The following is an 18,917-nucleotide window of genomic DNA, read 5'->3' on the forward strand; positions in this document are numbered from 1 at the left end:
TTTTGTGCTGCCTTTAACCAGCACAAAAACACCCTGTGGCGAACTGCACTAGCATCGAATGGTCCCCGCAATATGCAACTTTTCAGGGAAGTCAGGAACCAATACACACAGTCAGTTAGGAAAGCAAAGGCTAGCTTTTTCAAACAGAAATTTGCATCCTGCAGCACTAATTCCAAAAGGTTTTGGGACACTGTAAAGTCCATGGAGAATAAGAGTACCTCCTCCCAGCTGCCCACTGCACTGAGACTAGGAAGCACTGTCACCACTGATAAATCCATGATAATCAAGAACTAGCATCACTACTCTGGACGGTTCTGACTTAGAATATGTGGACAACTACAAATATCTAGGTGTCTGGTTAGACTGTAAACTCTCCTTCCAGACTCACATTTAAGCATCTCCAATCCAAAATTACATCTGGAATCGGCTAACCTATTTCGCAACAAAGCCTCCTTTACTCATGCTGCCAAACTTATCCTCGTAAAACTGTCTATCCTACTGATCCTTGACTTCAGCGATGTCATTTACAAAATAGCCTCCAACACTCTACTCAGCAAATTGGATGCAGTCTATCACAGTGCCATCCGTTTTGTCACCAAAGCCCTATATACTACCCACCACTGCGACCTGTATGCTCTCGTTGGCTGGTCCTCACTACATATTCATCGCCAAACCCACTGGCTCCAGGTCATCTATAAGTCTTTGCTAGGTATAGCTCCGCCTTATCTCAGCTCACTGGTCACCATAGCAACACCCACCCGTAGCACGCGCTCCAGCAGGTATATTCCACTCATCATCCTTAAAGCCAACACCTCACTAGCTTTAAGTGTCAGCTGTCAGAGCAGCTTACTGATCGCTGCAGCTGTACATAGCTCCTCTGTCAATAGCCCATCCAACCAACTACCCACCTCATCCCCATATTTGTTTTTGTTTTTCTGCTCTTTTGCACAACAGTATTTCTACTTGCTCATCCTCATCTCCACATCTATCACTCCAGTGTAATTTGTAATACATTGTAATTCATTCGCCTCTATTGGCCTATTTATCGCCTTACCTCCTTACTTCATTTGCACACACTCTATACAGATATTTATATTGTGTTATTGACTGTTTGTTTATTCCATGTGTAACTATGTGTTGTTGTTTTTGTCACACTGCTTTGCTTTATCTTGGCCAGGTCGCAGTTGTTAATGAGAACTTTTTCTCAACTGGCCTACCTCGTTAAATAAAGGTGAAATACAAAATATATATAAAAGAATCTCGCCACGTAGATCTAGTCATTAATATCTTTGGGCACTCATAGCTGCTGCAGTACTGCAGTCCACAACATATACTGCCCAGACTAGTTATTAAGGAGATATATCATGCGAGGTAGGTACTGTGAGTTAGAAGATATTGTGTGTTGCAATTTATTCCTGCGTATCTGTATGAGTGGAAGTGAAGATTGGCTGATAAATTATGGATTCATTTAGTTTGATAGCTTGTCATCTGTAGAGTATTTAGACACAGTTTAAATGTACTCTTTATTTGGATGAGTAGGCAACCTTGCTTTACATTCCAGTGATGTAAATCTACCTAGACAATGCACTCTGTGAGATCTTCTACAGGTATGAGAGATACACAGTGATACGGTGGCTAGATTGGCATTTGTCCACTCGCTCCTGTCTGCAGTGCTCACAGGGGCGACCTTATGTCCGATAGCGTCGTATCTTTCTCCCATCGCCAACTCAGACTTCATGACCCACTGCTGCCGAGGGCACCTCAAGGACTAGACGATTAAACATAGAGAACACCATCTACCCTCACTGCTCTCCACCACACGTGTGTGTGTGTGTGTGTGTGTGTGTGTGTGTGTGTGTGTGTGTGTGTGTGTGTGTGTGTGTGTGTGTGTGTGTGTGTGTGTGTGTGTGTGTGTGGTGTAGCGTCGCCGCTGCTGGATTAGTGCAGTGCAGGACTCGGTGGCTAATTAGCTGTTTGTTTATAAATAGCAGACTTTCTGTGGCAAGGCATGCTGGGAAAGCCGAGAGGGCTAACTGCAGCTACCCTGTGGGAAGCCCACACACACACAAACACACAGGCACATAGGCATGTGCACACACACACAATGCAATTTTGCCTTCGTATGACCTTTTAAAATGCCATTTCCTCAACCAACCATCGGATTTGAATGCAAATCGGAGATTCTACCAATTTCTTAATCTTCTTTCAAATGAATGTGGTAGGAATTGTTGAAGCTAATGTTATCCAGGTGGCGCAATGGGCTGATTCCTCATTCTAATTCTTATTGATTTGTGCCCCAACCGGTAATTTGTGTCTTCCAACCGGTAATCCTATTCCTGATAGACATAATAGGTTTAAACAGAAGTCACAAAGTCTACAATAGGTGGTTAAAGACCTGGTACATTGACCTAATACATCGATTCCCAATATGTTTTCCAACCTTAGCCCGTTCCCCAATCTATCTGTGTGTTTCTGTGTGTAGTCATGGAACAAGGTGTGCTGGTGAGGTGTCTGCAGCAGCCAACAACAACATCTGCGGAGTGGGAGTGGCCTACAACTCTAAGGTGGCAGGTATGTAGACTACTCTAATACTGTGGTAAATAATAGCTGGCTTGGATGTAAAAGTACTAGTGATCACAGTCATCTTTGAAAACTTGTAAAAGTGGCAGTCATAATAACCTATCCAATGCTTTTTAACTTTAGTAGTAGATGTAGGAAGAATCAAGTTGGCTACATAGTAGCCAATTCTTCCACCCTTGTAGCTAGTGATAGCTGGTGACAGTGATCAAAGATTATCTACACGGAGGATACCAAACACTAGGAACACCTTCCTAATATTGAGTTGCACCTTCCCCTTTTGCTCTCAGAACAGCCTCAATTCATCGGGGCATGGACTCTACAAGGTGTCGAAAGCGTTGCACAGGGATGCTGGCCCCTGTTGACTTCAATGCTTCCCACAGTTGTGTCAAGCCTTGCACCTACTACAATACCACCTTCTGAATGGCACACATACACAATCAATGTCTCAATTTAACCTGTCACTTCACCGTCATCTATACTGATTGAAGTGGATTTAACAAGTGATGACTTCCGGAGGACGTCCGCGAACCTATCAGAACTGACATGTTGTCCACTCAATCAAAGGATCAGATAATTAAACTAGTACTGAAAGCATAAGCTACAGCTAGCTAGCACTGCAGTGCATACAATGTGGTGAGTAGTTGACTCAAAGAGAGGGAAAGACAATAGTTGGTCTTTTTTGAACAAATGTATTTATTTTTAAAAAATGTAGGAGAAGCCGCAGAGAGAGAGAGACAGAGACCGAGAGAGAGCTATATTTCATTGTATTTTTTTTTCACTTTCACTTACTTAGCTAGCTAATGCAGCGAGCTTACTTATCCTACTCAAACATCTGGCTCAAACAGAGAGGAATGCTATTTATGTGTCACGGATGACTAGGAGTGGAAGGTAGGATTCAGGTGCAGAGAGCAGAGGGTTTAAGGACAAATGGCAATTTATTCCGGCACAAAATGATCATGCCCAAACACCGGGCGAAAATAACACCTCCAACTCAAAACGTGAACACAAAATAATCACGCACAAACAAGAGCGGGCTTCACAAGCTTAAATAGGCGAGCCAATCAAGAAAACATAAATAGGAACAGGTGCAACTAATAAGACGAAACTAACAGAAAAGGAAAAAGGATCGGTGGCGGCTATTAGGCCGGTGACGACGACCGCCGAGCCCTGCCAGAACAGGCAGGGGAGCCAACTGTCGGCGGGAGTCGTGACATTATGTTAGCTATGTTAGTTATTATAATTATGATAGTCAAGCCATAAAGAAAATTCCCAGCTATCACATAACTTCCTGAGAACCATATGTTTCTTAGAGCTTGATGAAAGTGTGGTTTTCTTATGGTTATATTGCATACAACCTTCCAACAACTTTGTGGGAATGGTGCAGGATAGTTGCTTGGCATTTTTGGAACCTGACAAAAAAACATTATTTTCTTGGTATTTCATTACGTTTCCTAAAAGTAAAAAAATGCTTACATTTCATTTCAATGTTGATAACCTATAATTTCCATTCTCAGAGTGTTAATAAAACCTCCCAGGAAGACTTTCAAGGAACCATAATAAACGTTCTCAGAACCTCCCTGCAAACTAAAAATAAACATTCTCAGAACGTTTAAAAAACATTCAGATTTATCAGTCAGTGTATGTATGGTTTGTTCCCACAACCAATTTGAAACCAAAAACAGGAACCAAATGTGCTAGCTGGGGATATTCAGTCAACAGTGGCTTAGAATTGTAATAGTGTGTACCTTACACTCTCTGTCTCTCCACACCTGCCTACTGTTCTCCCCCCCCCCCCAGGTATCCGCATGCTAGACCAACCCTTCATGACGGACATCATCGAGGCATCGTCCATCAGCCACATGCCCCAGGTCATTGACATCTACAGTGCCAGTTGGGGGCCCACCGATGACGGCAAGACAGTAGACGGACCCCGAGAGCTCACTCTGCAGGCCATGGCTGACGGAGTCAACAAGGTACTCACACACGCACATGCACACACACACTAACACAAAAACACTGGTCTAACTGTGGATAGCAGGGTTGTAGAGTACTTGTCTTACTCAGATAACTGGGTTCTTTGAATAGGCACACAGTATATAAGACTCGAGTCACAAAATTGGAAAAAGAACAGCTTTACACAAGAACAGCCTTGCTGTTAGACACTTTCAGAGACACCCTGGAACACACAGTTATTTAGCATACTGCCTGTGCCAGTGACAATTAGCTGCTTGATTAATCATAATACCACATGCAGAGGGGTAGTCTGGTCTGCTCTGACCAGATCTCAAGCAGCATTACTGAATAGGTGCAAAATGTGTTCTAAGCCTGGCTAAGATAAGCACAACTAATCAAGCAGTATTTCACTCAGCCTTCTAATATATATATATGTACATATATATATATATATACAATATGTACACCATTACGTAGGTTAGGCAGGATGCACATTGTAAAACAACAACCCAAGATGAGAATCATTCAATTAGCATTTTTTCCATTGAACAGCCATGCATGTTTCCTCAATTTTCTTCAACAGTTAGGGAACACTTGTCACCCCCACCCTGGTCCAATCACTTCACTCTAAACGAGTCACTTAGTTTGCATCTTGAGCGAGGCGGCTTCGTTTTGCAAATTGACGTGGATAATGGAAACAAATCACACGGAATGTTCCGGGACGGCGCTAGATATATGAGAGTGCTTGTTGGAGCGCCGGAGACAGAAGCCATGCACATAGGTGATCTCACCATATTTCAAACAGCACTTTGCAATGTAAATGGAAAGGGAGGTATAGATGTGGAGAGAGGGACACGTACGTAACTCTGGTGAACCTAGATCCTCCACAAATAAACAGAAGGGATTTGAGATGCAGACACCTCTCGTGCTAAATCTTCAACTGGAGTGGGATACTAAGTATTTCATATCACTCAACTGGGCACAAACTGGTTGAATCAACATTGTTTCAACGTCATTTGTCAACATATTGTGATGTGGAATCTAAGTGGAAAATACTGTACATTGGATTTGAAAAAGGTAATCACCGTAAACTGTTGTTCCGAGGATGACATTTAAACCACAGGATTATGTCATTATGGTAACCAAATGTCAACATAGACAAACCTTTTACAACATTTGTTGAATTAGTACCTTGAAACCAGATTTTCTAAATTATATCTCATTCAGAAAATAAACTATAGGCTTGGCAGCACCTCCTACTGGATCTATCAACATCTACCCTTTGGTCTCCCACCCAAGGTTTTAACCAAGCCCAACCTTGCTTAGCTATGATATTTGTTACTGACTATTACCAATGTACTATCGTGAGAATGATTGTTGAGCTTTCGAAGCCATTCCAAAGGGTAGGTTTAACAGAGCCAATTAAATGTGCTATTTAGTCCTCTAGCATTTGTAAAGTCATCAACAGCAATCACTTCAATTCAACCCAGAATTCAACTAAAAATAGACAATACAATAGGTCTAAGGTTTCAAGCTCTTTAAAATGTGAAACTATTTGGTGATGTTGAATTGTGTGTCGTTGTCAACGCAACCAAATATAAACATTTGAAGGATCTGTATCTTCTGCTTGGAAAATTCCATCTCTGCCAATAATTAGCCTGGCTTTAATTCCAGTTTGTCCCCAAATTCTCTCAACCAAAAATCCAAGTTAAAGAGTAGGACTAAATTAAATCTTTATTTAAAAAGGAATTTGAAGTTTGATTTAATTTGATTTAGTCCTATTCTTTTGAGGACTAAGTCAGTGGTTACTGTAACTCTACATTTCTTTTTATGTAATCATATAAAGTGTGCATGTTCAGGATAGCATACAAATGACGTCACAGGTCTTTGGATCTTCACAATTTGCTGCAATAATCTGTGCAGAATCTTGAACGTCATTGGTCATTTGAACCATGTACTATTAATGTAATCTCAACTGCAATCCAGGTCATTTGGTTCTGCTATTAGATGAAGCACAGTGACATTTTCATCTGTTGTACAAATAAACAAAATATCTGGAATTTGTTTGTGCATTCAGATGGCTGAAAGCATAGTGATACACATTGGAAATTCAACTAACTTTGGCTGTCTTTTTGAGTGGGTGAGTCTAAGCTGTAATCTCTGTGATAAACATCTCAACCAAATATGACCCAATGATCCATGTTGAAATGACATAGTGTGCCCAGTGAGAGCCCATTTCTCATCCCCAAACTGCTTTATGATATGGATATGTTGTTTGCTCTTTTCAATTCACATGGTGTATCTGTTTCATATCTGATTGTTATGGTCGAGAAGAGAGTCGCTGTAATAGAGAGAGAGAAAAAATAAGAAGGTTTGGAATATAATACAATGCAATACCTTGTTCAGAGAACAGAGAATGCCCTCTTGGAACACTTAGTCCCCTTTTCTTAGCCCCTTTCTCAACCCGTTACTGAAATGACCAACCAGTATGCTAATTTGGATTAGATTGGGATTGGGTTCAACAGGGCTCAATCAGATTTGTAATTTTACATCCATGGACAGATTCCATATTCAATTGCATTAACCGGAAATGGAACTGACCCTGGCCTTGATGCTGAGGGTCAAGCTCAGTGGCTTTTCCACCACATTACCTCTCTGTATCCACTCCTATGAGCTCAGTGGCCATACATGTAAGGAGAGGAGAAAATGAAAGCAATCAAGAAAACTAATAGCATCTGACTGGGCACACCACATAATTTCAACCTGGATAATTGGGTAATATTTGATTGAGATGTTGATCAATGAGATTAAATCAAATCAAATTTTCGTGGTCACATACAGTACACATATTTAGCAGATGTTATTGTGGTTGTAGCGAAATGCTTGTGTTCCTAGCTCAGTGCAGTAGTATCTAACAATTCACAACAATACACACAAATCTAAAAGTAAAAGAATGGAATTAAGAAATATACAGAAAAATATTAGGACCAGCAATGTCGGCCTGGCATTGACTAAAATACAGTAGAATACAGTATATACATATGAAATGTATAAAACAGTATGTAGACATTATTAAAGTGTCTCGTGTTCTATTATTAAAGTGACCAGTGATTCCATGTCTATGTACATAGGTCAGCAGACTCTATGGTGCAAGGATGAGTGACCGGGTGGTAGCCGGCTAGTGATGGCTATTTAACAGTCTGATGGGCTTGAGATGCTGTTTTTCAGCCTCTCGGTCCCAGCTTTGATGCACCTGTACTGACCTCGCCTTCTGGATAATAGTGGGGTGAACAGGCCGTGGCTCTGGTGGTTGATGTCCTTGATGATCTTTTTGGCCTTCCTGTGACATTGGGTTCTGTAGGTGTCCTGGAGGGCAGACAGTGTGCCCCCGTTGATGCGTTGGGCAGACCGCATTACCCTCTGGAGAGCCCTGTGACTGCGGAAGGTGTAGTTGCCGTACCAGGCATTGATACTGCCCAACAGGATGCTCTTAATTGTGCATCTGTTTGGCCTTCTTCGCCACACTGTCTGTGTTGTGGAGAATTTCAGATTATCAGTGATATGTACGCAGAGGAACTTGAAGCTTTTCACCTTTTCCAATGCAGTCCCGTCGATGTGGATAAGGGCTTGCTCCCTCTGCTGTCTGCTCAAGTCCATTATCAGCTCCTTTGTTTTGTTGACTTTGAGGGAGATGTTATTTTCCTGGCACCACTCTGCCAGTGCCCTCACCTCCTCCCTGTAGGCTGTCTCCTCATTGTTGGTAATCAGGCCTACTACTGTTCTGTCGTCTGCAAACTTGATGATTGAGTTGGAGGCGTGCTTGGTCACGCACTCATGGGTGAACAGGGAGTACAGGGGGGCTGAGCACCACCCTTGTGGGGCCCCTGTGTTAAGGATCAGCATAGTGGTGCTGTTTTCTACCGTCACCACCTGGGGGCGGCCCGTCTGGAAGTCCAGGACCCAGTTGCACAGAGCATGGTTCAGACCCAGGGCCCCAAGCTTAATGATTAGCTTGGAGGGTACTATGGTGTTTAAGGCTGAGCTATAGTCAATGAACAGCATTCTTACATATGTATTCCTCTTGTCCAGATGGGAGAGAGCAGTGTGCAATGCGATGACGATTGCATCGTCTTTGGATCTATTGGGGCGGTAAGTAAATTGAAATGGGTCTAGGGTTTCAGGTAAGGTGGAGGTGATATGATCCTTAACTAGCCTTTCAAAGCACTTCATGATGACAGAAGTGAGTGCTACAGGGAAATGGTAATTTAGTTCAGTTACCTTTGCTTTCTTGGCCACAGGAACTATGGTGGACATCTTGAAGCAAGTGGGGACAGCAGACTGGGATAGGTAGAGTATGTCTGTGATAAATCCAGCCAGCTGGTCTGCGCATGCTCCGAGAACATGGCTAGGGATTCCGACTGAGATGAGAGAGGCCTGTAATTTTCATCATAGGTACACTTCAACTATGACAGACAAAATTAGGAAATAAAATCCAGAATATCACATTGTAGGATTTTTATGAATTTATTAGCAAATTGTGGTGGAAAATAAGTATTTGGTCAATAACAAAAGTTTATCTCAATACTTTGTTATATGCCCTTTGTTGGCAATGACAGAGGTCAAACGTTTTCTGTAAGTCTTCACAAGGTTTTCACACACTGTTGCTGGTATTTTGGCCCATTCCTCCATGCAGATCTCCTCTAGAGCAGTGATGAAATTTACAAATGCCTGAAGGTACGTTCATCTATACAAAAAATAGTACGCAAGTATAAACACCATGGGACCACTCAGCCTTCATACCGCTCAAAAAGGAGATGCGTTCTGTCTCCTAATGATGAACGTACTTTGATGTGAAGGGTGCAAATCAATCCCAGAACAACAGCAAAGGACCTTGTGAACATGCTGGAGGAAACAGGTACAAAAATATCTACATTTTTGGAGGAAGGAGAATTATGTGGATATATTGAAGAAACATCTCAAGACATCAGTTAAAGCTTGATCAAAAATGGGTCTTCCAAAGGGACAATGACCCCAATCATACTTCCATAGTTGTTGCGAAATGGCTTAAGGACAACAAAGTCAAGGTATTGGAGTGGCCATCACAAAACCCTGACCTCAATCCCATAGGACATTTGTGGGAAAACTGAAAAAGCGTGTGCGAGCAAGGAGGCCTACAAACCTGACTCCGTTACACCAGCTCTGTCAGGAGGAATGGGCAAAAAAAAATTGTGGGAAGCATGTGGAAGGCTACCCTAAATGTTTGACCCAAGTTAAACAATTTAAAGGCAATGCTACCAAATACTAATTGAGTGTATGTAAACTTCTGTCCCACTGGGAATGTGATGAAAGAAATAAAAGCTGAAATAAATCATTCTCTCTACTATTATTCTGACATTTCACATTCTTATAATGAGGTGGTGATCCTAACTGACCTAAGACAGGGCATTCTTAAATGTCAGGAATTGTGAAACTGAGTTGAAATGTATTTGGCTAAGGTGTATGTAAACTTCCAACTTCAACTGTATTGTTTTTTTTCTTCTTTTCTGATAGTGGATATAACATTGAAGATCTGACGTTGTTTTAAGGAACAAATTCAACATATTTTATATAAGGTTTGTGTATGTTGACATTTGGTTACCATAATGACATAATCCAGTGGTAGAAATGTTACATTTTTTTCAAATCCAATGTATTTTCAACATAAATTCCACGTCACAATACGTTGACAATTTAAGCAATGTTGATTCAACCAGTTTGTGCCCAGTGGGATACAGCTCTGGTATGTTTGTACAACCAGGAATGGCTCCCTCCCACATCTTTTCACATTATTAGCTCAACAGCTAGAGCTAATGAGTAAACAATTATGGTGCTTTGACTAAACCTGAGATTTGTTTTGGTTGGTTCGTGACACTAGCACTAAAATACACTATCTGTACTGTTGCTGGAGTGAATAAAAGACGGTCTTTCTCTCCCTCTCCAAAATGCATTTTTTCCCCTCTAACATCTTTCCTCTGCACGACTCTTCAAACTCCCACCTCTTTCTCGCGTTCTTTATGTAACTGATTGTCAGCAACAGAGGATGAGAGCTATCATAGCACAAATATGTGTCAGGTATTAGAGATTGAGGAAAATAAACTACAAACTAAAAGCTTGACACTGGTGATTCTCTACATGATACCGTTATGGATATCTCTCTGACAAGGTAGCTACAGGTCTTGGTATAAAAACCATAAAATATGATCATCCAGAGGCGGAAATAACTTAACCCAACTATGGAAGCTGTCAGAGAGCAAGAGAACATTGCTTACATCTGCTATGACAGGCTCATTGTCTACCTTCCCTCCCAAAATGCCTGGGAGGAATGAGAGAGCCTCAGGGTCGGTAGTTTCAGCCTTACATCAGACATACACATTTATGTTGTCTCCAATTTATATCTATCGCTGATAAACTACCAAGGAAAGGGCTAATAATAGCCCATATTAATATATGTTGCCTTAGAAATGATGTTAATGAAATCATTAACTTGTTAACATCAGATAACATTAATAAACTTGCCATCTCTGAAAGTCACTTAAATCATTCCCTTGATGACACAGCAGTAGCAATACAAGGATATAACATATACAGAAAGGAATGCCTTTAGGGGAGGTGTTGCTGTACATATTCAGAGCCTTATTCCTGTGAACTTAGAGAAGATCTCCTGTCAAATGTCGTTGAAGTGTTGTGGTTGCAAGTTTACATCTAATGCCTCTTTTTTGGGGTGCTGCTATAGGCCACCAAATGCTAACTGTCAGTATTTGAATAAAACTGTATGTGTGCAATGCTTGAAAATGTGTGTGATGTTAACAGAGACGTCTATTTCCTGGGTGACCTGAATACTGCCTGGTTAGCAACTAGCTGTCCTCTCAAGAGGAAGCTTGTAACTGTGACCCAAGAGGAAGCTGCAATATGACCCAGGTTATCACTCAACCAATTAGAGAGCATGCCAATAGTGTTGCATCTGTGACATCCACTTGTATTGATCATATCTTCACTAATGCTGCAGAGCTTTTCTCCAAAGCAAAATACATTTCCATTGGCTGAAGTGACCATAACATTGTGGAAATAACAAGAAAAGCCAAAGAGTTGTGCCAAAGGTGGGGCCTAAAGTAATTTATAAGAGATCATACAAAATGTTTACTCAGGATAATTTTGATGAAAATGTAAAGTTTGTTGGTCTGATGTGTATGAGAAAGTGAATATTAATATAGCACTGGAAGTATTTGTAAAATGATTCATACCAATTGTTGACAAGCATGCACCTGTTCAAAAACGAACTGTGAGAACTGCTTTAAAGAAAAATGCGAAAGAGGTGGAAAACAATTCAGGCTGCTCAACATACTGTAAATTGAGAAATGTTGTGACTGAACTTAACAAAACTTTGAATCAATAATATTACCAAACAAAGAGAAATGACATAAAACACAATGAAAAAATACTTTGGATTACTTTAAATTATATCAGCTGCAGAAAACCCAGTTCATCTATATCATTTGTTGAAGTTGATGGGTTATTTATGTTGCCAATCATTTCAATCACTATTTCACTAATCAAGTGGAAAAACTCAGAAGTGAGATGACAACATTGATCATTTAACAATCATATTTTTGTATAAAAGATTTACTAATGAAAGAGAAGGATTCCTGTTTTGAATATGGTCAAGTTAGTATGGAAGAGGTGGAAAAACTATTGTTATCCATCAATAATGATAAGCCACCAGGTATAGACAACCTTGATAGGAAACTATTTAGAATGGTAGCAGACTGTCTTGCCACCACTATTTGCAATTTATTTAACTGAAGCCTAAAGGAGTGTGTGTGTCCACAGGCGTGGAAGGAAGCTAAAGTAAATCCACTGCCGAAAAATAGGAAAGCACCCTTTGCTGGTTCTAAAAGCCACCCAATCAGTTTGCTGTCAGTTCTTTGTAAACTGAAGGGGATTGTGTTTGGCAAAATACAATGCTATTTTCACATAAAATGTTAACTACTGACTTTCAGCATGCATACAGAGAAGGTCAACTTGTACTGCACTGACTTAGATGACTGATGATTGCTTAAAATAAATGCATAATAAGATGATAGTTTTAGCTGTACTGTTAGATTTCAGTGCAGCCTTTGATATTATTGATCATGAATTGTTATTAAAAAACTCACTTGCTATGGCTTTACATCACCTGCCATCACATGGTTGGAAAGTTATTTATCCAATAGGACGCAGAGAATGTTTTTCAATGGAAGTTTCTCTAACATCACATATGTACAGTGAGGTGTCCCTCAGGGCAGTTCCTTGGGCCATTACTCTTCTCTATTTTTTTTAATATATTTTTTTACAAATGACTTACACAAAGCTAGAATGACACACTCTACAAGTCAGCACCCAAAGCCTGTGAACTCACTGAAATTCAAAATAAGGAGATACAGTCAGTATCAGAATGGGTGATTAATAATAAACTGGTCTTAAATACATTTAAAACATTCTCTTAAGATCTAAAGCTCAACTGGAGTTGTACATAAAGTGTGTGCCCATTGAGCAAGTTGAGGAAGCTAAACTCCTAGGTATAACATTGGATGGTCAATTATCATGGGCAAGTGATATTGACAACGTTGTTGTGAAGATGGGGAGCGATACTGTCATAAAAAGATATTCCGAATTTTTCACACAAAAATCAACTACTAGTTGTACGTCCCATCTGAGTTTTTTTGTAAATCGCTTTGGTACTGTTTTCACAAGTATGTGATACATTTTCACAACTCTTAGTACAAAATTTCAAACTGGCCATATTTGTAATGCAGCCAGTCTTTCATTCAAAACCTGTCATTGTGCATTCATTTGGATTGTAAACATCTCTCCCCAGACAACCATTGATTCAAAATATGCATTTATTGTGAAATGTAATGAGAAAATTGTCTTAATCATCTAAATGCAACATAATGATATCTTTTCAATTTAGTTGTTTTAATGACCATTTAATCAAATAGCAAACAATGCAAGATACACATTTCAAATTGCCCTTAGAAGTGTTGAAAGTAATATGCTACAGAACTGTAAATTTGACCATTTTCACATTAGGCAATACACTTACATTACCCAACAAAATTGACAGAAAATATATAATTTCCATAAAATCTATACAATGGGAAATCAAAGGTGTGGTCATTGAAGACATCCTCGACAATTATTCATTTTATATATATTTTTCAGATAGAATTGAAACGTAGGTGTGCTGTCTGAAATCAAATGTAAGAAATTAAATGAATGAAAGTAAAACACAACGTTTAGTACGCATTCATTTGTATCAAATAAGTTCCTATTCATTTTTAAACAACACCATACTAATGTTTTAAGAAATCAATATTTGGTGGAATAACCCTGATTTTCAAACACAACTTTCATGCGTCTTGGCATGCCACCCACTAGTCTTTCACATTGATGTTGTGTGACTTTATACCACTCCTGGTGCAAAAATTCAAGCAGCTCGGCTTTGTTCGATGGCTTGTGACCATCCATCTTCCTCTTGATCACGTTCCAGAGGTTTTCAATGGGGTTCAGGTCTGGAGATTGGGCTGGCCATGACAGGGTCTTGATCTGGTGGTCCTCCATTCACACCTTGATTGACCTGGCTGTGTGGCATGGAGCATTGTCCTGCTGGAAAACCCAATCCTCAGAGTTGGGTAACATTGTCAGAGCAGAAGGAAGCAAGTTTTCTTCCAGGACAACCTTGTACGTGGCTTGATTCATGCGTCCTTTACAAAGACAAATCTGCCCCCATTCCAGCCACGCTGAAGCACCCCCCCAGATCATCACCGATCCTCCACCACATTTCACAGTGGCTGTGAGACACTGTGTCTTGTAGGCCTCTCTAGGTCTCGCACCCACTGTGGAATTTGGTGGAGGATCGGTGATGATCCTCCACCAGACAACCATTGATTCAAAAATGTCCACGGGGCCCATGCCCACCTCTTTCACCTCTTTGATGGGGCCCATGCCCACCTGTTTGATGGGCCACTTGTCCACGATCTTTTTGATTTATTCCTTCTATCCTGCTCCATGTTGAAAGACATTGCAAGTGTTCACACACACCCTTTTATATGATGACCCATTGTGCTTAGCAAGTCAATTAGCAATAACAAGTAGTCATTATGTATGGTAATCATCTATCATACATGTAATTTAGATGTTTATACTTTACAAACACACATTTTATTTCTATAGTTCTCAATTTCCATTTATAGTAGACACAGCAGTTTAAAATCTATAGGTTTACCAAACAGTTAATTGATTAACCAACCATTAGGCACAGTTGGATTAAGTGACAGTCAAATGTATTTAAACAAATGAGAAGCGAATCATATGAAAAGTATTGTGAGCATTGCATTGTGAAAGGCAATTACTTTGTATGAAAGTTATTTCTAGATGAAACACTGATTAGGTTTGCTGAAAAAGTTACTGTAGGATGTTGTGTGCTGTGCTTAACGTTTAGAAAAAAAACAGAATTTTGATGATCTGTTTTGAGTTTTGTACTAATTGTTGTGAAATTTTACCACATACTTGTGAAAATAGTACCAAAGCGAGAGAAAAAAAACTATGAATTACTGTCCGGTAATATGGCCAAGTACAGCAAAGAAAGACATAGCAAAGCTGCAACTGTCTCAAAACAGAGCAGCACACCTTTCCCTTAACTGCTGTCGTGGAAATGACCACCAGGGACACCTGAAGTCAATATTAAATGAATCATTCTTTATTGACAGTAATCTGGAGAGGTTCCAACAAACTTAATGCACCATATTACACGTTGGTCGGGAGCTCCGTCGGGGCAGTCCCATTAGTTCTCTTATAAACTGCTTACGCAGACAAGTTATATTTGCATGATTTACAGTATTCATTCTTCATTCAAAATGAACTTTTGGATCATGCATGTGACCGACCAATACCTAACGAGGCTTCTTCTCTCAAAGCTGAGACCTTAAAACTGAGATATCCCGTTCCGTTCTCAAAACAATGTTCTGGACGTACTGCCAAATTGCTTGTACTGATAGTGAGGATTCCTCCCAGGCACGATCAATCAGTCACTTGCATGAACCCAGTCGAATTGGTTATTGGAAAGCACAAACATAAAATGTTCATTCACACTGCACATACAGAACTAACATCAACAACATGCATGCCAGTCTTTTTTGGTTGAAGGTTGACAAGAGATGAACTTCTCTTTGAGTTTTTATGAGAAATAATACTGTGATGAAATTTCCAGATTGTCGGCATAATCAAATAACATTCAGCCCAGACACCCATACATACAGGACACGACAAGACATGCCACCAGGGGTTCCATCCCCAATTACTCAAGCAAACAGCAAAATAACCTTTAAGAAACGGATTAAAAAACAACTCATGGAATGGAGGGGACTGTGAGGGGGGGTCACAAACACACGCACACACAGACACACTCTAACACACACACTATGATTTAGTTGTATTGTTTGTATACTTTTTTGGTTTCATTGTTTGTATATTGTTTTATTTTAAATTTGTGTGACTTTTCTTGTCTATCAGTGTATCAGTGTTTTGTTACTTGTCATGTATTGTGATTTTTGTGGACAACAGGAAGAGTAGCTCTGCTTGTTTAAAAGCTAATGGGATCCAAATAAACAAATAAGCAATTGCACATTTTTTGCTGTATTATTTGATAATAGTAGCAGTGGTAATAGTCATAGTAGCAGTTGTAGGGATAGTCAGTGTTTAATTATACTGAGCAAAAATATAAACGCAACATGTAAAGTGTTGGTCCCATGTTTCATGAGCAGAAATAAAATATATATTTTTTTGCCATATGCACGAAAAGGTTATTTCTCTCAAATTTTGGGCACAAATGTATTTACATCCCTGTTAGTGAGCATTTCTCCTTTGCCAAGATAATCTATCCACCTGACAGGTGTCGCATATCAAGAAGCTGATTAAACAGCATGATCATTTCACAGGTGCACCTTGTGCTGGGGACAATAAAAGGCCACTCTAAAATGTGCAGTTTTGTCACACAACCCAATGCCACAGTTTTGAGGGAGCGTGCAATTGGCATGCTGACTGCAGGAATGTCCAACAGAGCTGTTGCCAGATAATTTAATGTTAATTTCTCTACCATGTCAGTTTTAGAGAATTTGGCAGTACGTCCAACCGGCCTCACAACCACAGACCACGTGGGGCTGAGAAGTTTTTCTGTCTGTAATTTAAGCCCTTTGAGAAAAACTCATTCTGATTGGCTGGGGCTGGCTCCCAAGTGGGTGGGCCTATGTCCTCCCAGGCCAACCCATGGCTGCACCCCTGCCCAGCGATGTGAAATCCATAGATTATGGACTCATTTATTTATTTCTATTGACTGATATCCTTCTAGGAATTGTAACTCAGTAAAATCTTTGAAATTGTTGCATGTTGCGTTTATATCTTTTTTCAGTATAGCATGATTGTAGTCATCATTATTAGCAGTTTTTATGATCATTGTTGGAACATTGTACAATAATGTGACTAGTTTTACTACTACAGCACTACTGCTAATGTACTGCTTCCACTACCACTACCACTGTTTCTACCACTATCACACATGCTGAAGTCAGTTGATGTGTTGTCTCGTAGGGCCGAGGAGGGAAAGGCAGTATCTACGTGTGGGCATCTGGAGATGGCGGTAGCTATGACGACTGTAACTGTGACGGTTACGCCTCCAGCATGTGGACCATCTCCATCAACTCAGCAATCAACGATGGTCGTACGGCTCTGTACGACGAGAGCTGCTCCTCCACCCTCGCATCCACCTTCAGCAATGGGCGCAAGAGGAACCCTGAAGCTGGCGTGGTGAGTGTGTGTGAAAGAGTGTGAATGACAGATAAAGAGAGAAAAAGAAAAAGAGAGCATGTGTGTGTGGTTGACCAAGTTCATCTCATTGTTATCCTCAGTCTGAGTACATTGAGTACACTGAGTGCTCAGATTTGTATGATTTCTATCCCTGAATCCAACCCTACAAAGACAAGGTTGCATAATGACGTGGTCTTTTCAGCCAACTTTCCATTGTTCTGTGTCGTTACGAGACATTAACTATTCACTGAAGACTGAATACCTATCCCTAGTTGTATGCACTCTTTCTCTGTGATTGATTGAGGGATTGTTCTATTCTCTTTCATTTGAACAATCCCCAGAGATGGAAACACGGCACTCAATCTATTCCTTATTTCAACGTATGTCAGCCCATTCAGCAGAAGAAAAGCTCTGGGATGAGACAGGGGAGGTTATAAGCCTGTGGTTTCACTGGGGGTGTGACATATCAGGTGGAGATTGAGGGGGCAGATGTGTGATTAGTTATACATCCCACTTTCTAACACAGTGTAACAAAGAACATCTGGGGTCCTCGAAGTATCAGGCAATGAGATAGACAGCTCACAATCTAGTGGTCCCCGATTTAATGTCTCCTCATGGTCTAGTTTTCATGGATAATGAAAGAAGATAGAAAAGAGGACTGGAAGGAGGGAGATTGTTAAACCCTTTTCATCTCTGCTTACTGTCAAACAGGACATACAAGGATAAAATAGGATTTTACTATAAGGAAGATGTAGACAAGACACAGTATATTTTACTATTGTTCCCCATTTGTAGATTGTATGTGGTCTGGGATTTGTTCAGGTTATTGTTCATTTTTGAATACATAGAATATATATCGAGAACAAACTCTGTCCCTGAAATGATCTGTGGGTCTAGAAGACAAGCCAGTTGCTCAACAACCCTGTGACTGTTTCATATCTGTCATCAGAGTAGAGGATTGGGACAATAACTTAGCAGAGACACATGGGCTACAACTGTCTGCTTTGTTGTTATTTCACTATTTATCTGGGGAATTGTGTCACCGGGCAGTTATCACAAGACAATGTGTGAATCATCTGTGCCTTAGATAAATGCTCTGCGAGAAAGAGAAAGAGAAAGAGAAAGAGAAAGAGAAAGAGAAAGAGAAAGAGAGAGAGAGAGAGAGAGAGAGAGAGAGAGAGAGAGAGAGAGAGAGAGAGAGAGAGAGAGAGAGAGAGAGAGAGAGAGAGAGAGAGAGAGAGAGAAAATACCATCTGACCTTGATGGTCATACTACAGTCATTCTGGTCATACTAATCTGTTTCACTCACTCTTTTGAGTTTTCTCTTGCCACTTTGCCCCACGGTAGCTTGTTCTTCCGTTGTTTTGTTGTTCTGTAATTCGTAGGCAACTTTTTAAGAAAGCACTATATAAATACAATTTCATTTGATTGTGTTCAGTCAAGGCTATTCAATCATAGAGAATATTCTGACAAATAAATCCCCCTCTCAGTGTATTGATTTTCAA

General features: G+C 40.3%; 1 protein-coding gene across 1 annotated transcript in view; it reads left to right on the forward strand.

Annotated features, from left to right (window-relative positions):
* The window catches only part of pcsk2 (proprotein convertase subtilisin/kexin type 2), a 73,105-nt gene that overhangs the window by 31,549 nt on the left and 22,639 nt on the right, over positions 1-18,917 (forward strand). The window contains exons 7-9 of the mRNA XM_020481790.2: positions 2,483-2,571; positions 4,378-4,553; positions 17,197-17,412. Of these exons, the coding sequence (XP_020337379.1) occupies positions 2,483-2,571; positions 4,378-4,553; positions 17,197-17,412 (481 nt within the window). The remainder of the gene's footprint in view (positions 1-2,482; positions 2,572-4,377; positions 4,554-17,196; positions 17,413-18,917) is intronic.

Source organism: Oncorhynchus kisutch, linkage group LG4 (genome assembly GCF_002021735.2).
Source record: "Oncorhynchus kisutch isolate 150728-3 linkage group LG4, Okis_V2, whole genome shotgun sequence".
Lineage (NCBI taxonomy): Eukaryota > Metazoa > Chordata > Actinopteri > Salmoniformes > Salmonidae > Oncorhynchus > Oncorhynchus kisutch.